This window comes from Homarus americanus, unplaced genomic scaffold, assembly GCF_018991925.1.
Source record: "Homarus americanus isolate GMGI-L3 unplaced genomic scaffold, GMGI_Hamer_2.0 scaffold49667, whole genome shotgun sequence".
Taxonomy (NCBI): domain Eukaryota; kingdom Metazoa; phylum Arthropoda; class Malacostraca; order Decapoda; family Nephropidae; genus Homarus; species Homarus americanus.
Window position 1 is genome coordinate 9,477,897 of NW_024738608.1, and position 25,310 is coordinate 9,503,206.

Genomic DNA, 25,310 nt, shown 5'->3' on the forward strand with positions numbered 1-25,310 from the left:
TACGATTAATAAACACGTTATTTAATAAATCAAATATGTATAGTTAGAAAAAAAATAATCAATGTATTTTCGGGTTTTTACGATGAAATTAGAGAACGTGAAGGAACAGACCCGGGTGACCTCCCTTGGGACGAGACACTGAAGGTATTATGGGTGAGTTAAATATTATGTTTTATGTGGACACTTGACTAGATAATGATTATATAGTTATTTTACCAGGGGTTGTGTGCTACTGAGAAGGTAAACAAACTGGAGGTGAGACGTGACTGTGATAGTATTGTCATGGTACTGGAGGTGAGACGTGACTGTGATAGTATTGTCATGGTACTACTGGCACTTAGCGTTACTGTGTTAACACTGGTAGGAGCCGGTCATTTCAATTCAATTTCAATATTTTATTCCTTGATAGAGGAAACTGGATCCTAGTGTTGTCACTAGGTACCCCTGTACAATAACACCAGAAGCATCTGGCAAGTGTCACAAGTATATATATAGTTTAGTTTAACAAATTTATTGGCAAAGCTTGTAGTACAGTTTGCCTATTCTGAGTAATTCAGTCAGGTCTTGACACTGAAGGTGGTATCACTGTTCACTGCCACGCAGGACAGAGGTTCATACACAAAGAAGGAAATACATCATATTCATTAACAGCTATATATGTATAGAGGTCAGATTCATGTGGGTAATGTCACTGTTCACTGCCATGCAGGTCAGAGGTTCGTACACAAAGAAGGAAATACATCATATTCATTAGCAGTATATATAAATGCAGTATACTTAAATGTAAGTAAATCACTGTAGGTCCGCGTGATTCAGTTATTTGCTGATAAACACATGGAAAAAAGAAAACACGAAGTTCCCAAGCGCTTTCGTGTAATTCACATCTTCAGGGGTGAGTACAGACTAAGGAGAAATACATAACAAGTCAAATATATATACAGTAGAGGAAGGTGAGATCAAGTCCACAATAGTCAGGAAGAACTGGAATGATGTTCCTTTAACACATCATCAATATTATTCACATTATATCTGGCCAGTATGGGGAGGATCATTATACAATAATAGTTTTATGGTGTTTTACTCGAATCTGACCTTCATTTATTGTACAAATTAGCGGTTTTCGCATAAAAAATTAACATTTTCATTTATAACAGAAACCGCTAATTTGCACAAAAATGGCAGTCAGTTTTGAGTAAAAGGTAATTTTTTACTTTCCTTAAGACATGAGTCTTTAGGGGTTGACCAATATGTTTTTCCAGTGTATTTTGGTGTGTTTTAAGCAAATCTGACCTTCATTTTTGTTGGAAATTGCTCGTTCTTGCCCCACCCTGAACCTCTAACGATAATGGGGGAGAGCCTAGGAAATCGGGGTTATTGGGTGGGGAAGAACACAAAAACGAGTCATCTAACCTAACCTAACCTGTAAGAGTGTAAGATAGATTAATATTGTATGATATGCCTTCCCATGTGTGGAGGCGGGGATGTCTGTGGCGCTCCACACACATCCCAGATGGCCGTTTCGTTCCACGGCCAAATTTCTCTACTTTGGCCGTAAAAAACTTTGCCTAGCCATGAAAAAATGGAAGGTCACGGTCAAATTTTTTTTGCCGAATTTTGTAAAACACGTATTAATTCCTCATCTAGTGGATTTTGAAGACAAGTCTAACTAATTTTCAGATTTCACAATCACAACACTTGCTCAGTGACCTCACCTTGTCAGGCCCTCACCTAATCAGTGACCTAACCTAGTCACATGATTATGTGTCCTACTGAGCTGACTGACCTTAGTTGTTAGTTCTCATAATTGACTTGTTCAGGCTGAATGTGTCCAGTTACACGGGTTAAGCATCAGATATTACAAAGCCATCCGAGTTATTTTTTGAAATTTTGACTGCTAGTTTTCAAAATGTCCACTAGTAAATGGAAAGGGACCAAAGACAGTGGCAGAAAATATAACAAATCATGAGAATAAAAATACGTTTGGGTTAGTAGACCCAGTGATGGAAGTGAAAATGCTTATTGCAAGGTTTGTAAAACACAGTTAGCTCCCAAAGCATCTCGTTTGGCATATCACAAAAAATCGAAAGGGCACTCAAGCAGAGTAGCTGCATCGTCCATGTGTAGGGCGCTGCCTATGATGATCGCTCCAAGGAAACGGGAACTATTTAGGGTAGTGGATGCTAAGGAAGAACGAAAGGGCACTCCTCTTCCCTTTCAGAAACTCTTATGTACACGATGGCTAGTTCGAGGAAAAGTCATCTACAATATCCTCTTAAACTGGGAGGAACTGAAAGCCTACTTTGCTGTTACAGTTCCAAGGGCAGATGCTTCCTGTCTCTACAAAGCAAGAGAAGCTCTGGGTATGCTGGAGGATCCAGTCAATTTGTTGTACTTTCACTATGTGTCACCAATCGTTACAGAATTTGAAAGAGTTCATTCTCTTTTTCAGACAACAGATGCTGATCCTAAAGAACTGGTAAGTGAGCACCACAAGAGTTTGCAAGATAGAATCCTTGACAGGAATGGAAAACCACTGCCACTAAACATGGTCGACTATGGTGCCAAATTCATGCACGAGTTGTACACCTTCATAAACCAACGGAATCACTCTGCTGAAGCAGTTGGCAAGGTAGATGAAGTAAAAGAGTGATGTGCTGGTCTTTCAATCGAAGCCTTAAAACAAGAGGAAAGCAGGCTTTCAGCATCGACGGGGATCTTCAAAGGCTCGAGTATGTTTGCTCCACGCAAGGTATTGAGCCAGACTGAACGCGTGCCATTCAAAGACCTTCCACCTTCGAAGTGAAAAAAGAAGATATCATTGAGCAGCAGTAAAGAAGAATAATGCATTTGTTTTGGGCGGAGGAGTCGGTTTTTTATGGCAAAATTCCCACAGATTCTATCTCTTTCTGGTCTGGGGTGTTGCAATACAAGAATTCAACAGGCAAAGAAGAATTAGGGACCTATGCTATGGCTTGCCTCACAACACCAACGAGCAATGCTGCTGCTGAAAGAATATTTTCCACGGTAACCAATGTCAAAACCAAATCACGAAATCAGCTCGGTTCTGAAATGTTGTACGCAATTATTAGAGTTCGCTCATACCTCCAGTTCCAAGGAAAATGTTGCAGGGATTTCAAAGTAACACCAAATGCGATGGAGCTATTCAACTCTGCAAACATGAGAAGGAAGAACCAGGGGAAGATGACGGGCTAGATGTTTTTCTTATGTCATCTAGTGTTATCAAGTTCCTCCACCATTATCATGCTCCACCACCATATTTTTTATTTAGTTTGGTCTCTGAAGAAAATCACAACCTTTCTGGGGTACGTCATCTGGGATCTGGGTGGGGGTCAGTACCAAAGGGGTTAAACAGACAGGATGAGTATCAGTATGAAACACATTGCCAAACAAAGTATCAAATGTAATAAGACAAAAAAAAAATAAAGATTTGTAATGTAATTTTGGTAAAATTCTTCATTTGGTAGTGCTTCTTTGTGTGAAAATTTTATCCTTTATCCTTATGATTGAATTTTTGGTCATATCCTGAAATTTTGGTCATGTTTTACAAATTCTGCAACCTGAGTATCCATAATGCAGGGTATGACTGTACAGTACAGTATTGCAATAATAACTAATATTGAAAAATCTATTTCAGAAAAATCCCACAGAAGACAGTCAATAAATGCATACCCGGTAGATAAATCAAGATATAAGTCAACACTCAAGCCACGGTACGGTACCTATACTGTACAAGGTGCTAATTACCAAAATTAGGTGCAGCACTACTGACTTTAAGAAGACATGGAGTTGTTGAAAGAAGCAAAAAGTGTTGTTGACTTTGCAACTTATGTGAGTGTTTGGATGACATTATTGTACATGTACTATACTGCTGCATGTAAGTACCTTAATAATATGGATTAATATTTTTGTAGGACCTGTGGGTCACAAAGATTTCACTTGCACTTATAAGTATTTGATTTACAAAAATTTGAAGTTATATAAAAAAAAACCCACATTGATTTACAAACAAAAACTCTGAGAGAAAATAGTACAGTACTAATAATGAAAATATGCTGGAATATTTTTTTTTATTTACTACCAGTACTGTATGCTTAATTATTTTGCTAGTTTACTCATTATTATCATGCAATATTATTAAGTCTGCAAATAGCCTTCAATGTGCCATCATTCTCCTAAAACACCTGACACATAAGTTACTACACTACGAGTTTGCTGTTCAACACCTACATTAATCTGTATGTTCACTGTATGTTCCTTTACCTTTCTCTAATGAAGGCTTTTGTTAAACTACTAATGTATGTAATAAGTCATTTATGTCCAATGTATATTTTCAGCCTTCGGGCTGCAGAATTTTTTCAATAAACCGTTAATTATTATTATTACACACACACTCTACTTTGCTATCACTCAGAATCGAGTATGACGATCATCCAGCTATGATATAATGATATGAGTTATTAGGGATGTCACCTCGGTTGGTGAGTTTTGAGGTGACTAAAGAGGCTGATATGGGACCCACAGCGTCGTTCACATTTGTTGCACACGTGGAGGGCTCCATCGACTGCGGGAGGGGCGGTGGCAGCGTCTTTCCAGTGTTGGCGCTTGTCTGCCTCAGTTTGCAGTCTGGCTAACTCAAACGCATTGACACCTTCTCGTGCGGTGCTCTTCCAAGTGTTATGATGTAGAGTAATTAACTCCCAGGTGAGGGGGTCGATTTGGCACTTTTTCAGGTTTGTCGGCTTTACATTTACTATTCGTTAGGTGACTGTAAAGTAGCTGCTTTGGCAGTCTACTTTCGTCCATGCGGGTAACATGGCCAGTCCAATGTAGTTGTTCATGGATAATGGTAGCCTCGATGCTCCTACAGTTGGTGTCAGCGAGAATACTGGCATTTGTTCTTTTGTGGGAGTTAGGGGGAGGGAGCTACCCACCCATGCTACCTCCCCTCCCCTCTGCTCCCAAATAAACACTCGTCTTCCCATACAATATACTCCTACACTTATTTGTTCTTAGTTTTATCTTTATAGTACTGTACAGTACGTATACAGTTTTCTCTTCATTCATAAGACATATTCTGTGGTTGCTTATATGTAACACTTTACAGTAAACAATAATCATCTCGGTGACAACCAGACTTACATGTCTGATTTTCAACCCAGAGAGTTCTGTTTCATATTTTTTTTTTATTGTTGATGTAATATTCTTTTAATAACCTTATTATACACTTAAAGACCATAGTTGTTGAGGTGCAGTAATAACATAACATCAATTGATTTTCTTTAAAAAGTTCAGATAAGCAGTGTTATCTCCACCCCCCCCCTCCCCCTATATTCGGATTTTTCGGACTGGGGTCTGCCCCAATTAGTCCGATTTATTGAGGTTCTACTGTACTCTTTTTCTCTTCTAATTTTTTCTTTCTTCTCTATTTTTTCCCACCCAGGCCTCAGTGTGAGTCGATGACCTGTGCTCAGGTGGGCTATTCCCTGTAAAAAAATGTCCCAATGCCAAAGAGTATTGGGTGGGCTGGGCAACCATCTTTGTGTACCTTTGGTCTTCCGTACATTATGCCTGGCCGAGCCCTAGACACGAATAGTTTTAGTTTTAAATATGTGTGTTCATTGATTGCCTTCTCGGCCTTAAGTTTTCTCAAGAAATTGTTGACTTTACATTCATATTCAATAATTCATGGAAAAACCTTCTCTTTGATATTTACAAACTTAGTACGATCGTTAAGTACCTCGTGCACTTTTTTGATGTAATCGTTTTTGTTAAATATCACCATTCCATTACTTTTATCTGGTTTAGTTGTAACAATTGATTTAACAGGTGCAAATGATTTCTGTAATCCTAATGATAAATCTTTCTTGTTTTACAGTATCCTCTTCTGAATAAAGCAACAGTAGACAATGACACTCCACTACCTGGGTACCTCTTTGAAGAGATCATCAGTATCCTTTTGGAAGTATTAATTTTTTTGCGCTGTATAATATATTTGAAAATTATATTTTTAGAAAAGGGCTTGAAACATTATTTGATTCAGAGAACATTTTGTTTCCATATAACAGGTTGTATTATAGGATAAGTATTTTTCTCAACTGTTTCTTGGTGAGACTCATGAATGACAATATCATGGGAAAACTAGCTGGGTAGAGCCTGTTAGTGCACAACAGGTACTGGAATGCATTATTGTACAGCAGGAATTTGCTTGTTAAAAACAACCTCTTTATATTGGTGAACACTTAACCAACATTCATAGCTGGATAAAAAATGTGCTCAAATAGTTCTTGAAAACTAGTTGGGAATATGGATCATAAGTCAAGGCCCTAATGACTCATCCATTCCATAACCATAACTAACCATATAGGAATTCTGCCAATTCACTTCAATTCCTGTTGTGCAAGGATACTCTCAACCCTGCCTGATTTGCTTTGAAAGGATATGTTGATACCCTTTTATACATTTAAGGTTGGATTTTCAGTAATTTTTTATTCTGATGCAGTAGCCTTGAGTGGGATCTACTGTACAGTATATGTTACACTTATTCTGTGACTGTAGTTAATATCTAAAGGTTCTTAAACTGAAAATCTTACTGCAATAGATCTTCCTTAACATGTTTTTGAACTGAGTCACCATTCTCCTGGACACCGACAACTTCTTGTTGACTTTCTCCTGACTCGCCTCCAAAGTGTATCTTGGCCCGGTAAGCAAAAGGTCAGATCATCATTTTTTATTATTATTGTTTTTTTACTTGTTACTATATTACAAATTAATCACTATATTAAAAGGAGTCCAGCAATGAAATTTATATTCTGCTAGGTCTAGTCAGCTACATTTTATAAGATAAAAACTTTAAACCTAAAACTACCTTCAACCAGGCTGGGAGGGAGGGAAGGGAGTAAGTTAAGTGCCCTCTCTTAATTTTGTCCGGACTAAAGGAGGTGCCGTACCATCAGTTCCCGGAAAATTGGTGGTGTACCTGTATTCTAGTATTCTAATAAAAGCCTGGGTGGTGACAGTCTACACCTTGTGAGTATAATGATTATTTTCAAGAGATGTTAAAGAATGATATGGTTTTCCCAGGTTAATCCATTGTATAAAATATAACTAAACACTGATACATACTTGAGAAAAAATAAGAGGAAGTTATAAGAAATAAATAATGACTTTGAAAGAAATAAACAATAAGAAAGAAAAGAAAATAAAGGAATAAGTATACAGAAATAAAGAGACTTAGAAAAATATACTAACTTAGAAAATATAAGTTAAGAAACTGAGATAGAAGTAATATATGATAAAAGAAAAGAGAAATAGAAAATATTCAAATTAATATATATACAAAAGGAAAGATATCTCTTCTTACACAGATATAATAAGAAAATACGTAGTACAAAAGAAAATGAAAACTAATAAATCTCCCCCCCCCCCTTCCCCTTTACACTATTTTTGGTGTTATATTTTATATCATTATTTAACGTTTTTATACATTTAGTACATTCGTTTGAAGACACAGACAGTCTACTTTTTCTGACAGGTGGTCCCCCCCTTTTAGTCTGGATCTTTGAGAGTTCACGGTATTGTTGTTTTGTATGTATGGGCAGGGATGTGTTTTAAACTAACCTATGGAATTAAAACTATTCTGACTTACATACACATCAACTTATGAACAGGGTCCAGGAACATGACCCATTCATAACTTGGCTACTACAGTACCTATACTGTATTAGACAAGTACAGACTGTGGTCATACTAATTATGTTCATGTTGAAAAGCAAATGGAATGTGATACCAAGTTCTGACTCTGCTGGGCTGTCAGCATCTGGTCAGACATGACCCCTGCAGGTAGTAAGTAGTAGGCTATCAAACAGGGAGGTACTGCTGCCTGGGAAGATATTGGAAGAATAATGTGTTGTCTAATGGTAGACCCTGCTGCCGTATGGCATCACGAAAATTGTGACCAAGTCCCAGGTTGCTGATCTGACTTTCTGCCTCATTTACACACAATTGCAGGGTCTCAATTGTTTCTCATACTATTGACAACACAACATACATATCCCGTACAGTGAGTTCTGCTATAACGTGTGTTTTGACAACGCGAATTGGCTCTAACGCGATTTATGAATAGAGGAACGATATTTGTATAACGCGAACGCTTGTTTGCTGTAACGCGATTTTTGCTGACTATTTTCTCCAATTTTGTGGTATTAACTGTGAATATGGTAAAGAAGAATATCTCCAAGAAGCTTTCTGGTGATCGCATTCCCGGTGATGATCGTAAAAGAAAGGCTGTAACCCTTGAAGAGAAGCTCGATATTATCAACCTCAAAATCACCCTTCTCCCCCATCAAGTTATATTCATATTTTTTCAAGGTAAAGTGTTACATTTACTGTATAATTTCATTATTAGATATGAATGTAACATTTATTTAGACTGTGCTAACCTTTGTGTTAGGCTAACTCTAAATTTTTTTCGATTTCGAGTAGTAATCTGCACCTAACCCTATTTTCTCCATAAGCCTTGTTATTTCTATTACGCGAATTTCTATAACACGATGTTTTACAAGAACACAACTATCGCGTTATAGCAGAACTGACTGTACAGTCAACCCTCGTTAAAACGGACCCCTTTAATCCGGATATCGGATAAATCGGACGAAATCTGAATTAAGCGAGGGACTGTCCATGTCAAATTTCTGGTTCTGGGATTGTCCGATAGATGGCGAATGCCAGACCGCCAGTCATTGTTGACTTAGCTCCATATTCGAGTATCGGTTTTGTGTTGCCCTGCAATTTTTGTTGATATTTCAGTGATTAAGGCATCTTTCAGCCTTGTATTTTACATCATGTCTTCAAGGGGGAGTAATACGCCAAAGAGGAAGCATGTGAACCTTTCTGTGAACCAGAAACTGGAACTTATAAGGAAGTTAGAGGCTGGTGCTTCGGTGGCTAGAGTTTGTGACGAGTATGGTGTTAAAAAGCAAACAGTTTCGGACATATGCAAGGCTAAGGACAAACTCACTGCATTTTCTTTGAAATATAATGCAATATAATGCAATTTTAACCCCTAAATCGGTTAATTCGGACAATCGGCTGAAGCGGACACCCTTCCCCTCCATTAGTCAGTTTTAACAAGGGTCGACTGTATATCATTTCTCACTATTGATATATTTTATAATTTTTGTATTATTTATGGCCCTTTATTATTACTATTATTATTATAATTATAATTTATATTAAATGTTATTAATTTTATTATTTTATTATATTTTTCCAGGCCTTGATGTGGATCATAAAATGACCTGTGCCCGGGTGGGCTAATGCCCGTAAAAAACAAAAACTAATGTGTGGCCATTCTTTAACCCATCAGGAACATTTGTTTATTATGTGAATGTTGTTTGTGTACTGTAGTTAAAAATTTATATATATTTTTTTTTAGACAACTAGTCAAGAATATTTGAGTCTATAGGAAGCCACGTACAGTTAATGTAACAATGGAACCACGTACTGAAGTACAATATTTGTATAGTTTAGGATTTGTCAGTTAAATAAAAACACTTGTGTTTTTATAGTTACACATTTTTTTAAATAACCAGTAAATAATATTTAATTTCATTGGAAGCCACAGACATGTAATCACAGTAATTTTATTTTAAGTAAATATTGCATATAATATTTGAGTGTCTCACTTACTGTAAGGAACAACTTAGCTCCTGAATGTGTTTTACAAATTTGTGCATTGATGCCAATTGGTATTATATATAGAAGAATTATTATTCCAATTAAAATGATTAGCTGTATCAGTAGTGCCACTACATTTTGACCCAATTAGTGGTAGTGCCACTATTTTTAGATTTTCTTTAAAATACTGAACCCCAAAAAATTTTATAAATCAAATCAACGGACCCTTTGTTTTTTATTTAAGTCATATTAATTATTATTGTTTTTTTCAGATAGTGCGCATTCTCCAACATGTGTGTTCTAGAGGGCATCGTGGTGTTCGGGTTTACTTACGGGGTAAGGATGGGGAACTTCGCAGAGTAACAGCATCAGGTGGTCCACCAGACCCTGTGTTGGCCAACACCCCACAACTCTTCCTAAGTTCAGCTATACAGGTGTGTGATATTCTGTATTCGGTTCTTTCTGTACTGTACTAAAAATGGAGGATTGAAGCATGACATCCCATCATGTTTTTGTGAGGAAGAGGTGAATGACCTGCAAGATATCCCTAACTAGAACACTCCTGCTAGAGTTAGGGGTCTCATGATGGGTTACACTGTCCTGATAAACATTGTATGGTATATCATATGGGTAAATCAAAATTGCCTGAATCTTGCTTCTTAGATTTAAAATTTATTTTTATAAAGTTTGCATTTCCAAGGTGACTTCCCTGACAATTACTCTGGCAGTTTGTCAGTATTTTAATGAAAGGAAGGAGGTACTCCTTCCCTGAGACTTGTGTGGTTCATTTTCTTTATTTTTAGAGCATGTCTCCTCTCACAGATGGACTATCCCTGCTTACACCGACTGCTCTAAGTCGGATGCAGGGGGTGGGTTTTGAGGTAGTCTTTCCCGACTTCTCTCGGGATGGTAGTCTCCCCATTATGGCATTTATTTTCATGGCAGAGCTTTCAGGTATTTTACTTGCCCTCAAGATTAATTTTTCTCAACCTCCTAGCAATTTTACAATTTTCAGCGATTCTCACAGTGCTCTCTAGGCCTTAGCTAGTGTCTCATCGCCCCATCCCTTAGTTATAGCTATTTTACAGTGGGGGTTTCTCATCCAAAGTCGGGGCAGGTAAGTCAGTTTTCCTGAGTTCTGGCCCATGTGGGGTTAAAAGGGAATGAGCATGCTAATGCTGTGGCAAAAGCAGCTGCTTCTTGCCTGTGGCACATCATTTCCCTCTACATGCCTCTGATATGAGGCCAGTAATAAGAGTTGCCATCCACGTGAGTTGGAAATGCAGGCGGGATGCTGTCGAAGTAAGCAAGCTCTGCGACGTCCACCCTGCTTTGGGTGCCTGGGGACATCAGGTACTGTCGCACCCCCAAGTGACTGCTTTGACCCGCCTCCACATTGGCCACACTCGACTGACTCATGTTTTTTTTTGTTTTTTTTAATGGAGAAAGTGCCCCCTCCCCATTGTGATGACTGCCATTGACTGTTGGACACCTGCTGGTGGAGTGTCCCTATCTTAGAGATCTTCGTTGTAAGCACCTCTCCCAGTGATGGGGGAGGGGGGGGATAACCGGTCTTAATGTGTCTCTTAGGAGCTGGGGAAGGGAGTGGGTAGTGTGGGAGGGGATGTCCTCTCCTTCGTGAGGAAGCCGGCTTTCTTCACAAGCTTTGAGTTTTATAACTACAGTGGTCCCTCAGTTAACGAAATTTCGGTTAACGAATTTCCTTCCATAAGAATCTTCATTTCGGTTAACGAACAAAAATTCGGTTAACGAAATTCTTATGAAAATTTTTTGACATGCTTTGGCTTGCTCACCAGCTGGAAGATTAGTCCGCCAATACAGAAATCGGTTTTAGGGCTTACATTTGTTAAAATTGGAGTAAATATCAAGAAGGTTGTACTATTCAATAATTTTCCAAGTTTTATATTAAAATTTTTAGTCATTTTAATACTTATTTAACATAATTGCAGTACAGGGAACTAGTTTTTTGTGCACCCATCAGCCTCTTCACTCATCCACCAACGCCTCAGTTGGTGACTCTGTTCAGTGGAGGAAACATCTTGCTTGTGGGTCTCTTGAACACAGAGTATTTTTATGTTTTTACAGTACAATTATTGGTCATTCTGAAATTTATTTAACATATTGACAATACTGTATATAGTGCAGTGCAGTGTTGATTTAAAGAAAATAATCTTGAATTACACCAAGTGAACTTAAAATTTTATGGGTGAAATGACGGCATCAAGCATGGGGTGATTTCTCTTTCAACCCCACTTCCTTCCCTTCTCCTCCACCCCCACTTCTAATTCCCATCATCATCATCATCAACCAGGAGCCTTCTACATACACACCTCAAAGTAAGTGTACTTTACTGCATTTTTTTTTTTTTTTTACTTTGCATGTACTTTTCGGTGAGCTGGAACCAATTACCCAAAATCCCATTGAAACAATGTTTTCGGTTAACAAAATATTCGGTTTACGAATGACCTTCTGGAAAGAATTGTGTTCGTTAACTAAGGGACCGCTGTATTAACGTTTAAATGTTTTTTGCAAAAGTTTTAAGCTACTTATTATTGATGTTTTTTTACCTTGTATTATTTGATTTTAGTCTTTTAAGCTTTTATTTTACTTTAGCAATATATGACCTAAGTAGGTAGTAGGCAGTTATCAAACAGGGAGGTACTACCGCCTAGGAAGATATTAGAAGCAAGCATATTGTGTTGTATGATGGTAGACCCTGCTGCCATATGGCATTACAAAAATTGTGACGAAGTGCCAGGTTGCTGATCCGACTTTCAGCCTCATTTACACACAATTGCAGTCTCAATTGTTTCTCTAATCTTGGCAACACAACATACATATTGTACATCGTTTCTCACTCTTTGATACATTTTTTTGTTTTTGTATTTCTTTATGGTTATTATTATTAATATTTTATTATTATATTTTTTATTAATTTTTATTAATTATTAATTATTATTATTATTATTACAGGTTGTACCTCTCTAGTCCGGCATTCTGTGGTCCGGAACGATTTTAGTTTGTCCAATAGGTAGATAGGCAGCTTTTTTTTTTTTTTTTTTTACTTATCTGAATTATTATTACAGGAGTATTAAATTTTTGCCCCTCAGGCCCCAATGTGGGTCAGTGACCTATGCCCGGGTGGGCTAATCCCCTTAAAAAACAAAAAAAATAAAACAAAGCCGCGGGAAATTAAGGTTTGTTTACATCCGGCAGTTCGGCTGCTCTCTCTCTCTCTCTCTCTGCTTGTCTATACAGAGTACAACATTTAACCCTTCAATATATATATGAGCAGTAAATAAGTGTTGCTTTCATATTCTTATGTAGAGTAATGACGATATGTTTTCACATGTGCACACTTACATACGCGCAGTCTCACTTTTTTTTAACCATTAATAGTTAGCTACTTATATTGTTCCATTTATTAACATTAAATAACATTACAGGTACTTCAAACAGCCATATTAATTTTTTTACATTAATTTTACTACAGCTAAAAATCAGGGTCTTATTTTCTTCAGTTTTATATGTAGAACCAATCAGTCGCTGGTTTCGTAAGCTTTAACATAAACAATGCCGGCAGCCGTCTCGTCTCCTCTAATATTCGACGTATTATTAATAAATTGTATTGTTAATTTTGCACACACAAACATTAATTCAATAAAAACAAATTCAGAAACATTAATTAAAATATATATGAACAGTAAATAAGTGTTGCTTTCATATTCTTATGTAAAGTAATGACGATATGTTTTCACGTGCGCATGCGCACTTACATACGCGATCTCTTTTTTCTTTACCATTATCGTTAGCTACTTCTATTGTTCCATTTATTAACATTAAATAACATTACTTAAAACAACCATATTAGTTTTACTACAGCTACAACCAAGGTCTTATTTTCTTCAGTTTTATATGTAGAACCAGTCAGTCACTGGTTTTGTAATCAACGAAAACAATGCTGTCTCATTTCCTCGTGTTTTAATATTCTACGTATTATTAATGAATTGTATTGCTCATTTTGCACACATAAACATTAATTCAATAAAAAAGACATTCAGTAATAAACAATAATGAATCTTTTGTACATAAGAGAAATGATGCTGTTTACACGATTATGCACGTTGTCTGCACGTTGGCGGGCAGTTCAAACCCGTCGAAATTCAAGTTTCCGCCGTCAAAATTTTTATTTATTAATTTTTTGTGTTCCAATAAAATACGTTAAGAATTAAAAACTCGCGAAATTTGAGAAGCTACTATACGACATTTAACCCTTCAATATGTCTTCAAAGAGACCATGATGCAGAGAAAGTGGTGCTAGTGCTTCCAAGCATAAGCACAAGTCACTATCTATCCAGGAAAAGGGTGAATTTCCATGGTCCGGCACCGGTCAGGTCCCGAGGTTGCCGGACTAGAGAGGTACAACCTGTATTATTAATTATAATTTCACCCCCTAGGCCCTGATGTGGGTCAGTGACCTGTGCCCAGGTGGGCTAATCCCATAAAAAAAATAATCACATCACCAGGGATGTAATTACCAGTACCGCAATCAATCAGTCAATCAATTCCCTCAGGGGCTTCTCTTTATATGTAGCTCTCCCGAATAGTAAGCTCTCTTCCACTGTTTTAGCAACAGGAATTAGATTGGCTGTAAGAACCCTCACCTCCAAGTATGTTAGGAGGAGATTCCCAAAGTTTCTTATGTAACACTTAGAATATTTTGTTACTGTACATTAAAAAACCTGTAAATTTATAAAATTATATAATTAACTAATTTTCTCAGTTGAGATACATTCTGCATAATTCATGGAGTCTCTCGTTTCACCCCCTCCCTTTTCCTTAATGACTTTTGTAAGATTTAAGTCATTCATGGAATCTGCTATTTTCTGGTAATGGAGGCAAGTGAGTGTTGGTATATGTGCAGATGCTTTAGTCAGACTCATGTAACTCAGGAGGACTTTTATTAATTGAGATGTCCAAATGTGACAAAGCAGCTGCCACACAGGATCAGTGTGTTTTGAATAAAAAGTCATTCACTTCTTTCTGTCATAAAATGAGATATATGATTTTACAACACATTTATGTTGAAAGGATGATGTAAATTTTTTTTTTTTTTTTTTTTTTAAATACAGTACTCTACTGTATACTTACTACAGTAGTTCATGTTGTTCATTATTTCTAGGAGCTGCTGACACTACTATTTGACCCTAGAACCATGAAGGAAGATGAAATATGGATGGCAGGTAAGGATATTACTTGGTAAAAAAGGCAGGTCTGAATAAAATAGTTGGGTCAAATAGGGGATCAGAATAAGAAAGGTGAGTATGATTGAAACAAGTGAGTAAGTCTAAATAACAAGCAGTGAGTATGAGTAAAAGAGGGGATCTGAGTAAAAGAAGTACGGTAGGTCTTAAGCTTTTCAGTCCTATGAATGTACAGGACTACCTCGCTATTCACAACCCTGCTTATCCATAATTGACATTTTAACAGCCCTATTCAATACAGGCAAAGACTGCTATACGATAGATAAATATACTCTCATTCAGTTTTACGATGTAAAATTTTTTACACCATTTACCACTATGCACTGACTAAAGTGATGTGCAATAACTCACAATATTTGGAGGTTAGAGGTTCTTCCCATATTTGGTGATTGTCAGACTAAGTAGTTGAACGTGACACATCGCCCAAAGGATGGTTTGCGTGTTGAAGAAGCTATTCTTTGTACATAATAATAATATATATACTGTACCGGGAGCATTGCTATTTGGCAATCTTGTCACTAGCACAAGCTGTGATGAAACGCTGCTCCCAGTCCCAGGCTGTTCCCACACACGTAATACAGAAGGGTCAAGACCTATTCAGGTGCTGGTGCTGCTCCTGCTGAGCAGCGGTCCTCCTTGGCCATTCCTCAAATCCCTCTCCCTGACCCTTCCTCACCACTGGGATATCAACATAATCAAAAGTGACAATTTCGTTTCGGAAAGAAGTGGGATCAGTGTTGAACAGATCTTTTTAGAGACTATGATGACTCACCTGTCGACAATGAAAGTGACTCACAGCATGGTGAAAGTGATTATCATAATGACTAACACTTTGAACGCACAGAATAACTTTACTCAATTTAGTGAAATAGTTCAGTAAAGCGAACGAACATAACAGAAAGATCGATTTAGCGGAAATTTTGATTTAACGAACGGGGGTGGCTCGAATTAGTCTGTTAAATCGAGAAAATACTGTACTGTATACTGTACTTTCTACCCCTACCCTATATCTGATTGCTATACTCATGCACTTCGCACCTGTTGATTCCTCTCGTAAATCTGTACTCACTAGCTTTCATAATAGTGTATAATACAGTAGCCACAGCTGTTGTTCTTTACCAAGTTCTGAATTGCAAGCCCCATATTTAGATTATTAGATAAACAGTTATGTGCTGTATTTTTATTTTTTTACAAGTCAGACTGTGCATGAATATTATCTTCCAGGTAAAGAGAATGGTGAAGAAACTACCAAAAGCAGTCAGCAGTCATCCTTTTCTCAAGGGTATGGGTCACAGGCTTCAAAAGGAAAATATGAAGGGTTTGGCAGCTCACCAATTAATCAAGGTGACAATCTGGTAAATCAGGTTAGTAAAATGAAGAGTGTACACTATAGAATAAACTGTAGATTAAGTCCTAATACCAGTTAGGTATCTTGTTGAACTTGGTTAATTATGACCACATTTTCTTTGGAAAGTACAATAAAGACAATTGTTGATCACATTCATATGAATGTGGCAATTTTATTGTGGACATTATTTGTGGTTCATGCCATATTAATAATCAGGAACCTTATTTACTGTACAGTACTACATTGACAAGCTTGTGGGCTAGGACCCTAGAGCTCTGAGGACCCTTTCAATTTGTGACTAGGCTATACAGTACACCAAAGATCCAATTAGGTTTTGAAAATTATAGTATTTCCATGGTAACCTGACCTGTAAGTCATGCCCTGTCTATAACTACAAATAGCTGATTGGTTCATAGAAAATGTTTGTGTAACTGTTCATTTATTCAAACTAAATGTGTTCACAATTGGTAAGCAGACCTGTTATTCTCTAAAATAATGTTAAATATCTGGAATAACAAAATGCAAATGATATCAAGGCATTAGCACTTCAGAGAGGATGTTAGAATATGTTAAATATTTATCATAAATGGTTGAAGTCAAAGATGAAATTCATTTTTCAATAATTATTTGTTTTGTACCAAACATAAAGCAAACAAACAAATGACACCAAACATATTGCACAATAGGTAATGAACTACAGCTGTAAATCTGTATACAGTATATCCCAAGTCATTTAAATAACATTATAATTGATAAAATCCGATATAAATATGCGCAGTCCAGGGGGAAGTAAAATCCTCATGGGAACAGCCGATGGACTTGGCGGAAATTTTGCTCATTTCAACTCACAAGAGCCAGCAGACGTCAACTATCAACAGATGAATATAGTAGGAAAGCTAAAGCGTTTGACCCTCTTAGAAAAAGTTTTATTATAGGCATTGACGATGACAGTAGTGATTCAGACAGTGATGAATGAATTAATAACAGTTTGTGTAAATAATATACTTTACAGGGGGCCCCCCAAATTCGCGGATTTTTATTTCGCAGTCCTCTATTATTCGCGAATGGCACTCTGGATGTACCCAAGAATGTCCGTGGGGCAGTTTTAAAGTTGCCGGCATTTTCATGGCTGGGACAGGGAGCCATTTGTTCTAGAGACAGTAATTTCCTTTATCTGCATTGTACTGTATATATGTGTGTGTGTGTGTGTGTAGACCACTCTGTCCTCAACATTACACAAAATAGGTTCTGTTGTTTCCACATCAGGGTGCCTTGAAGCCAGTTTCCTGAACATCTCCCAGTGGTGAACAACATCTTTAAGTCTGAAGAAGACATATGGTCATCACTTTCCCTTTCCTCCTCACCACTGTCAGCTTCTAACATCTCATCCAGTTGCTGCAAGTCTTTAGGAGTAAGTTCCTGCTCATGAGACATCACAAGCTCTTCCACATCATCCTCCTCCACTTCGATGCCCATTGACTGACCAATGGACACAATCTCCTTGTCCAACTCCACTTCTTCCTCAAATCTATCAAAATCATGGACTGCTGATGTCCACAGTGCTTTCCATGCAGAATTGAGGGATCTAATGGAGACTTCTTGCCATGATGACACAATCAATTTTACAGTCTCCAGGATGTTGAATTGTGTCTTCCAGAACTGTGCCAGTGTTAGTTCAGGACCAGTGGATGTTGCCTGATAACACCTGAAAATTTTCTTCATGTACAGCTTCTTGAAGTTGCTGATCACATTCTGGTCCATTGGCTGTATAATTGATGTAGTATTGGGAGGCAAAAACAACACTTGACAAAGTCAAATCGAGCCTCTAAAGTGCTGGCAAGTTCAGGGTCATGACCAGGGGCATTATCCATAAGGAGAAGAGCCTTTAAAGGGAGTTTATTGGTGGTTAGGTAGCTCTTCACAGAAGGGCAAAACACCTCAACAGCCCATTCATTAAACAGCTGTCTTGTCACCCATGCCTTACAGTTGGACTTCCAATAAACTCCAAGTTGTACTCTTACCACCTTTTGTTGTTTGAACACCCTGGGGTTCTCAAGAGTGGTAGACAAGCATGGGCTTCAGTCGGAAATCCCCTGAATCATTGGCACCAAGCAAGTAAGAATTTCGTTGACCGAATTGAATATTCTTATGGAAGGTAATTCGTTAACCAAAATTTTGTTAACCGAGGGATCACTGTATAGCGATAATTTTGTTTTATTTCGCAAGGGAAATCTGGCAGGAAATATTTCAAATGTACCTCCATAGCAAACAAATGTATTGTTTGCTCACCAGAGGCGCCACCGCGGCTGCTCACTCACACATTCACACTCGCCTGCTCAGTCTTTCCGAGTGAGTGACGAGAAAGCATTCGACTCTGCTGCAGATTACGACTTCTAAAGTGAGTGTAAATGGGTTGCTGGTGACGTGAAGTGAAGATAATGGAATGCTTAATGGAAATTATTTAATACCGTAACTAATATTTTGGGTGTTCATTTATGTAGGTGTGGGATTGTCAAGTGAGGGTGGCAGTGTGGCGTCAGCTGCCGAGTCTGGTGTTCCTTGTTATTGATATTGAAATAGTCTGTTGTTCCTGAGTCTAGTGTTCATTGGTGCTTTAGTTAGTATGAAAATGAACTCGTTAAGTCAAGTTTAGTCACTTTTTTTGGCCTCCAGAACCTAACCCTATTTTCCCCATTGACTACATGTAATTATATATCGTGATTTAGTATATAGCGAACAACTTTGGACTCTATCTCGCGATATATCCCGACCCTACCGTATAGTATTCTAATGCGAGCTCTACAGTACTGGCAGTACAATTCAAGTGTCCAGCTGATCACCCGTCGATGTGGCTGCCAAGTTCAGTGGCTGTTCCCCTGAGCATTTCACCTCCCCTGGACTGCACGTATTTATATCGAGTTTTATCAATTTCTAAATTATTTGGGATATATCCAGCAATACAAACTTTAGTTCATTGCCTATTGTGCTATAAGATTAGTGTCATTTGTTTCTGTTTGCTTTATGTTTGGTACAAAACAAAGAAATAATGAAAAGGCTTCATTCAAAAGTGAATTTCATCTTTGACTTTGACCTTTTATGATAAATATTTAAAAATTTCTAACACCCTCTCTGAAGTGCTCATGCCTTTAAATCATTTGCAATATGATGTTCCAGATATTTAACATTATTTTAGTTTGAATAAATGGACAGCTATACGAACATTTTCTATGAACCAATCAGCTATTTTTATAGAAAAGGGGCATACCATATGGGCCAAGTTAGCATGGAAATAGTTTAGGGATAGGATCTTTACCAATTCTTCCACAGTACCAGGCTACAAAACAGAGTCTAGTTTCAATTACCATTCAGTTCCCAATCACACTTCATGCCCATCAGAATTATTTTCTTGTTTTGGGCACCTAATTGCTTTATTGAAATTTAGGACACTTATTGAGGATTTGCTAGTTACGTTGCAGTCCTTGATTTTAGTGTGTACTCTACCTTTGGTAAATATAATGTTTCCAGATATTTTAATTTTGTTTGATGACCCAAGTGACCTATTTACTAGTCCAAAATTCATATTTGCTTTTCCCATATGTAGAGTCTGGTACAGATCTATGAGGTTCAGAAGGGCCTCTGTGTACTACAGGTGTGGATGGACCTGTGAGGTTTAGAAGATTCTCAGAGGTTCAGAAGGTTGGGACATGATATCCAAATTAGCTAAAGCCTCGGTAGCCTCTTAGACAATCACTGAATCTAGATTTTACTGTGTGAGAAAGCAGCTAAGTGTTATCACTCGACAAAACATTGTCCATTTAATAGCATCACCCACCTACTAGACTTTACATGCTGCCTTATGTTTCCCAGATCCTGATCATGAGCACCTGATGGTGGTATATCTTACAAGACACTACTTTTGTTCCCTAGGCTAAAATACAGGTTTTCTTGCCTCAACCTTCTGTATTCATTGATTTTCAAAATAACTCTCAAACATTGCTGTAAAGTTAATACCTACAGTATATTTATTTTAGCACTACATCAGCTCATTGTAATTATTTTTGCAAGGTACGTGGAATTGTGGAGCGCGTTATGTCTCCCTCTGGAGACACCAAGAAATTGGGTTTGGACTTCCTCCAAGGTGAAAAAGGAGACTACCAACCACTCTCTCTACCATCTATTGGCTCATCAGTACCCTGTTTACCACAGTCAAGCTCACATCTTCACATACCAGTTTTGTCCACATCTCATCCAACCAAGTATAAAGGTACAGTAAACCCTCTTAATGCCAGATATTCCCAGTAATGGGTGCATTTTTGTTTGGTATAACTAGTGGACTCTGCCAGCATGTTCTAGCATTGGGAACATTACCTGCTATTGACCATGTGGTGCATGGCAGCTGACAGCATTTACAGGGTAATGCCAAACAACACACTGATCTTACATAAGTGTTAAAACTGTTAAACATACAGTGCTAATATTTTTTTTAATTACATTTATGAACAAAAAAAGCTTCACAATTTAAATAAATTACTATTATATAAAGACCCACTAGATATTTATGATACAAATGTTTTCAGCACACAGAGCAGGTCGGGCTGGAGGTGGCTGGGAAAGTGATGAAGATGCACAAGAAGCTTCTACTTCACCTCTAAATTCCGAGATCGACCTTCCCATTGGATTAGCTGACCACCACCCAAGTGAAGAACAAGTAGCTGGAGTAATTGAGGAAGAATTTCTCAACTGTGTTGTTGATCCAAAAATAACATGGCCATTGGACCATGATAGACTTGTGGAACTTTGCCAGAAATGTACAGTTTTTGATATTACATTGTTATTAGGAAAAATTGATGAAAAGGTTGCAGTTTTGATTAATAGTTTACATTATCTCGAAGTTTCCCAGGCTGCTGTTTCTCAAGATGGACCAGATGGGTCTCAGGTGACTATTGACAGTGAAGACAAGCTTGAACTTAATTTTTCATCTACAAAAATCCTCACTGATAATGTTACATTACCGACAAGTAATTTGAGTTTTGCAACAACAAGGTTGCTTATTCTTCTTCTGCTTGTGGAATTTGGTATTCATTATGATATATTACCCCCAAATTTGGTTAATAATCTCTTTGGGAAAACTTTGCAAAACCTCCATGAAAATTGTAGTTTACAGTCAATAGTTCGTACAAAGGCAAAGAAGCTGTCACTCATTACCTGTAAATTTATATAAATTATGTGAAATAACTTTTTTTGTGGCCTACAATCCTTTGTTGAGTGACCTGTGAGATACCAACACATTAAACATCCATGACAGAACCTGCTAGATGTTATAGGTTATGATGGTTCTGTGACACGAATAACACAGTTGCTGCAAAGGACCCCTTTACCCAGTCATGCCAAAAACCTCATCACCCCTTATTATGCTGCAACACCTCTTTACCCAGTTGTGCCAAGAACCTCATAACCCCTTATGATGCAGCATCTCCTCTTTACTCAGTCATACCAAGAGCCTCTTAACCCCTTATGATGAGGCACTATATCGAATTAGTGAGGGTTCATATTTCTTAAGCACTCGTGCCTTCTAACAGAGCTGTCTCACTTCTGTCTTCATCATTCTCTTTCTAATATTTTTTCCACTCTTTCAGCCCTCACCATTGTGCCCATTTCTCCTATGAATTCCACTTCATCACTTAAATTATCCATGAATGTTAGAACTCCCTCTGGTGTATAATATTTAATTTTCCTTGCTACCTTATGTGGCAGTGCAGGAGCAATTCAGGGGTGGGGGAGGGTCGTAAATTTGAAGAATGTGGATCTTTCATGGTGACAAAGCCAGTACAGTACACCTGTATTGAGGCTCTGTGGGAGCAACCAGGATATATGCAGGGAATGGCCATTATCTCTGGACAGTTCTAACTATGACAAAATATGAGATTCCACAATTGGGGGATATTTTTCCGAATTTGAGGGATGATGTAATGGGCAATTTCTGGAACTTCCGAGAAAACTTTTTCCGTTACCTGCATTTGTCAGTCAGAGGGGGGAAGGTCCACATCATGTTTTTTGTTCTCTTTCAAATTGCCATAGAACCCTGTAATATGTAAAATTAATATATCAAATGTGGCACTTGATTATATTAAAAATACAGTAAGATTGTCAATGAAATGTGACATTGATGATATGAAGAAATGAGAGGAAAAAATTGACTTGAGAACCTCACTCCTGCCCCCCTGCTGTCTGGAACCATCACCAACCCTTTCTCCTATTAGGAACCCTATCTGCTATGACTTGAAAATAAGAATCTCTTTATGCAGTGTATATATATATATATATATATATATATATATATATATATATATATATATATATATATATATATATATATATATATATATATATATATATATATATATATATATATATATATATATATATAACGGGATAACAGTTCAAAACTGGAGATGTATTTCCTTGATCTGCAGACCTCAGAGAATCTGATGAGCATGTTAAAATTATTATCAGTTTTGTATTTTAGATTCTCATTAATCTTGTTAGCATAACCTGTGGACTGTAGAAAACTATGAAATTCAAATTCAAATCATTTACATTATTGACAAATGCATCAAAAGGTGCTGGTTAGCATGCTAATTAGCCCGCCCAAAACTAATCTTAACAAGAGCTCTTTAATATTGTACGTAATCATAAATCAGATATGTATACAACAAATAAATATGCATAAAATCTACAATCGTATGTTAAACTTACAGAATTTTTTCATAATATTCTTAACCATATTTTTGTTTATTAAATAACAAACCATCTCTGAAATATCAGTAATACCATCTCCCCTAAATTATGATAAACAGTTACATTCCATAATGTAATGATATAATGTATGAGACTTTACATAGCCACACAGTTTACAAGGAATGCCACCAGTTCCTTCAATATATTACCAATAATATTTGTATCCAAAGCATAGTCTCATCACAAATGTATCATACTTAACCGAAGTTTTACCATAAGTAGAACTTGTAGAATTCAAAACTCGAACAGAATGTTTCAAACTACTGCAGTATTGCCATTATTCAAAATTGTCAGAATATTATCCATTTTCCATAACTGTCAGATATTTACCATTCCAGATTTTATTATTTTAATACCAAAATACAATCGTATTCTACAATTTCTTTGCCACACCCTTGCTTAGCCAAATCATCAGCAACCTCATTCATATAAATACCACAATGGGATGGAATCCACATAAAACTTACATCATGTCCAAGTGATTTTATGTCATGAATATACTTCCAATCATAAGCGGCACCTGCTACCTCCCTCCAAGAAGACCTATCTTTCCAATAGTGGACATGCTCAGATTGATGAGGAGGAACATACCTGCCTACTTTCTGGACGATCTCAACCTTAGACACCGCATACTAGGACACCACACCAACAACGTAGTAGGCCAGGTGCTGAACACACTAGTGAGTCACGGCAACGTAGTACACCTCGGACCGGAATTCCCCACGTACATTAGAGCAGGCCACACAGGATACCCAGACATCGTTCTAACAAATGAGGCGCTACTAGTCAAAAGGGGGTGAAGCGACACCCCGGCCATAATGCGTTTTTTTTTATGGATATCAATATTTTCACCCTTCCTCTACATGTTGGCATTGGATGTAACCCTCTCGCTAGAATAGAAATACGGTAGAAAGTCCTTAAAAAATAGTGTGATTTCGCCTCAGACCGGGAGCTACGTATCTGGCAGTGCACTCAGTTCCAAAAAGTGGCATCATTCCGTTCAGAGCGAGAGGAGTGCGAACCAATGACAGCGCGCCTCCCTCGGACCATACCCCCCTCAAGGCAGCCAATCGCAATGGATTTCCCTTTGCTACCTCACAGCTCCTCGGCCAATCCTTGCGCCCAGATGCTGCCTCCTCCTTAGTTTTGGCGCGCATTTTAGCATCAGGAGGTTCAGTGTACGTTCTACTGCTATTTTTTATAACTTCGGCGTAACATTGACGTTATTTGTGTTCCATGGGTGTGAGAAGTGCTGTGCAATATCTGCCCGAAATTAGAGCAAGACTTGAGTGTTGATTATGGTGATACAAGTGCTACTGGCGATGGTGCAGGTGACGTGCATGAGAATGTTGGGTGATGAGCTACTTGGTGATGTTGGGGAGCCTAGTGGTGGTGGTGGAGCACCACGTAATGCAGATTGCAGGGGTCAGAAGCGTACCTCCCGAGGCCCTATAGAAAAAAAAAGGCAGGACTGGAGAGCGTAGGGTTGGCGAGTAGGCAAAGGAGGTTGTCAAGCGTAAATGGAATTTGGGTGAGGAGTATGTAAGTTACAGTACCAAGAAAGTAGTCAAGGTGAGGCAGGTCGGCCCTCCCTGGCCAGACGGCTGCTTCGACAAGCTCGGCAGGGATAACATCGACACCAATTTCTGGGCAATTGGTGACTATAACACCCAGAACGGCTACCTGCAAGCACTCTTCAGGGACGTGCCCGTGAAGAGAAAGCGGACTGAAGCTGAAGTGTGCTGTAGGCAAGAAGAAGATGGAGGTTCCTGATGCATAAGAGGAAGGAATCACCAAGTGGAATGCTCATCTTTGACAAGTGAGAACATCATCCATCCACTAGGGCCATCACAGGGAGCTGCCTGTAACATGTGCACGAGCACATTCATGCCCTGCCAGTGCTCGCTAGCCATTACAGCCATGCACACAGCCCTCACAGGCGGTACCTTGAGGCAGGGGGCAGCTTCACCGAACTCCACATCATGTGCCTGGTGTGGATGAGCGAACATTATCCTGATGAAGAAACTGTCTCCGAGAGTTTTTACCACACTGTATTCACGAGGGACTACAACATCGTGTTCCGGGCTCCTCTCACCGACGTCTGCAACACCTGTGAGAAGCTGGAGACCCATATCTCTTCCCTCCAGAAGGATGGTCAGGACACCAGCGATGTGAGGAACACC

General features: G+C 38.1%; 1 protein-coding gene across 4 annotated transcripts; it reads left to right on the plus strand.

Moving 5' to 3' along the window:
- The first annotated feature begins 65 nt into the window (after window positions 1-65).
- On the plus strand, window positions 66-23,063 carry LOC121874266 (AP-4 complex accessory subunit Tepsin-like). Of its 4 annotated transcripts, XM_042378372.1 has the most exons (10): window positions 99-153; window positions 2,450-2,476; window positions 3,656-3,849; window positions 5,897-5,969; window positions 6,641-6,732; window positions 9,969-10,130; window positions 14,900-14,960; window positions 16,206-16,345; window positions 20,395-20,593; window positions 20,907-23,063. In XM_042378372.1, the coding sequence occupies exons 3-10, from the start codon at window positions 3,802-3,804 to the stop codon at window positions 21,548-21,550; spliced, it is 1,419 nt and encodes a 472-aa protein (XP_042234306.1). In that variant the 5' UTR covers window positions 99-153; window positions 2,450-2,476; window positions 3,656-3,801; the 3' UTR covers window positions 21,551-23,063. The 4 variants fall into 4 exon arrangements, with proteins under 4 accessions (XP_042234305.1, XP_042234308.1, XP_042234306.1 ...); XM_042378371.1 differs by lacking the exon at window positions 2,450-2,476 and having other exon boundaries at window positions 66-153; XM_042378374.1 differs by lacking the exon at window positions 2,450-2,476 and having other exon boundaries at window positions 66-153; window positions 6,646-6,732.
- Window positions 23,064-25,310: the final 2,247 nt, after the last annotated feature.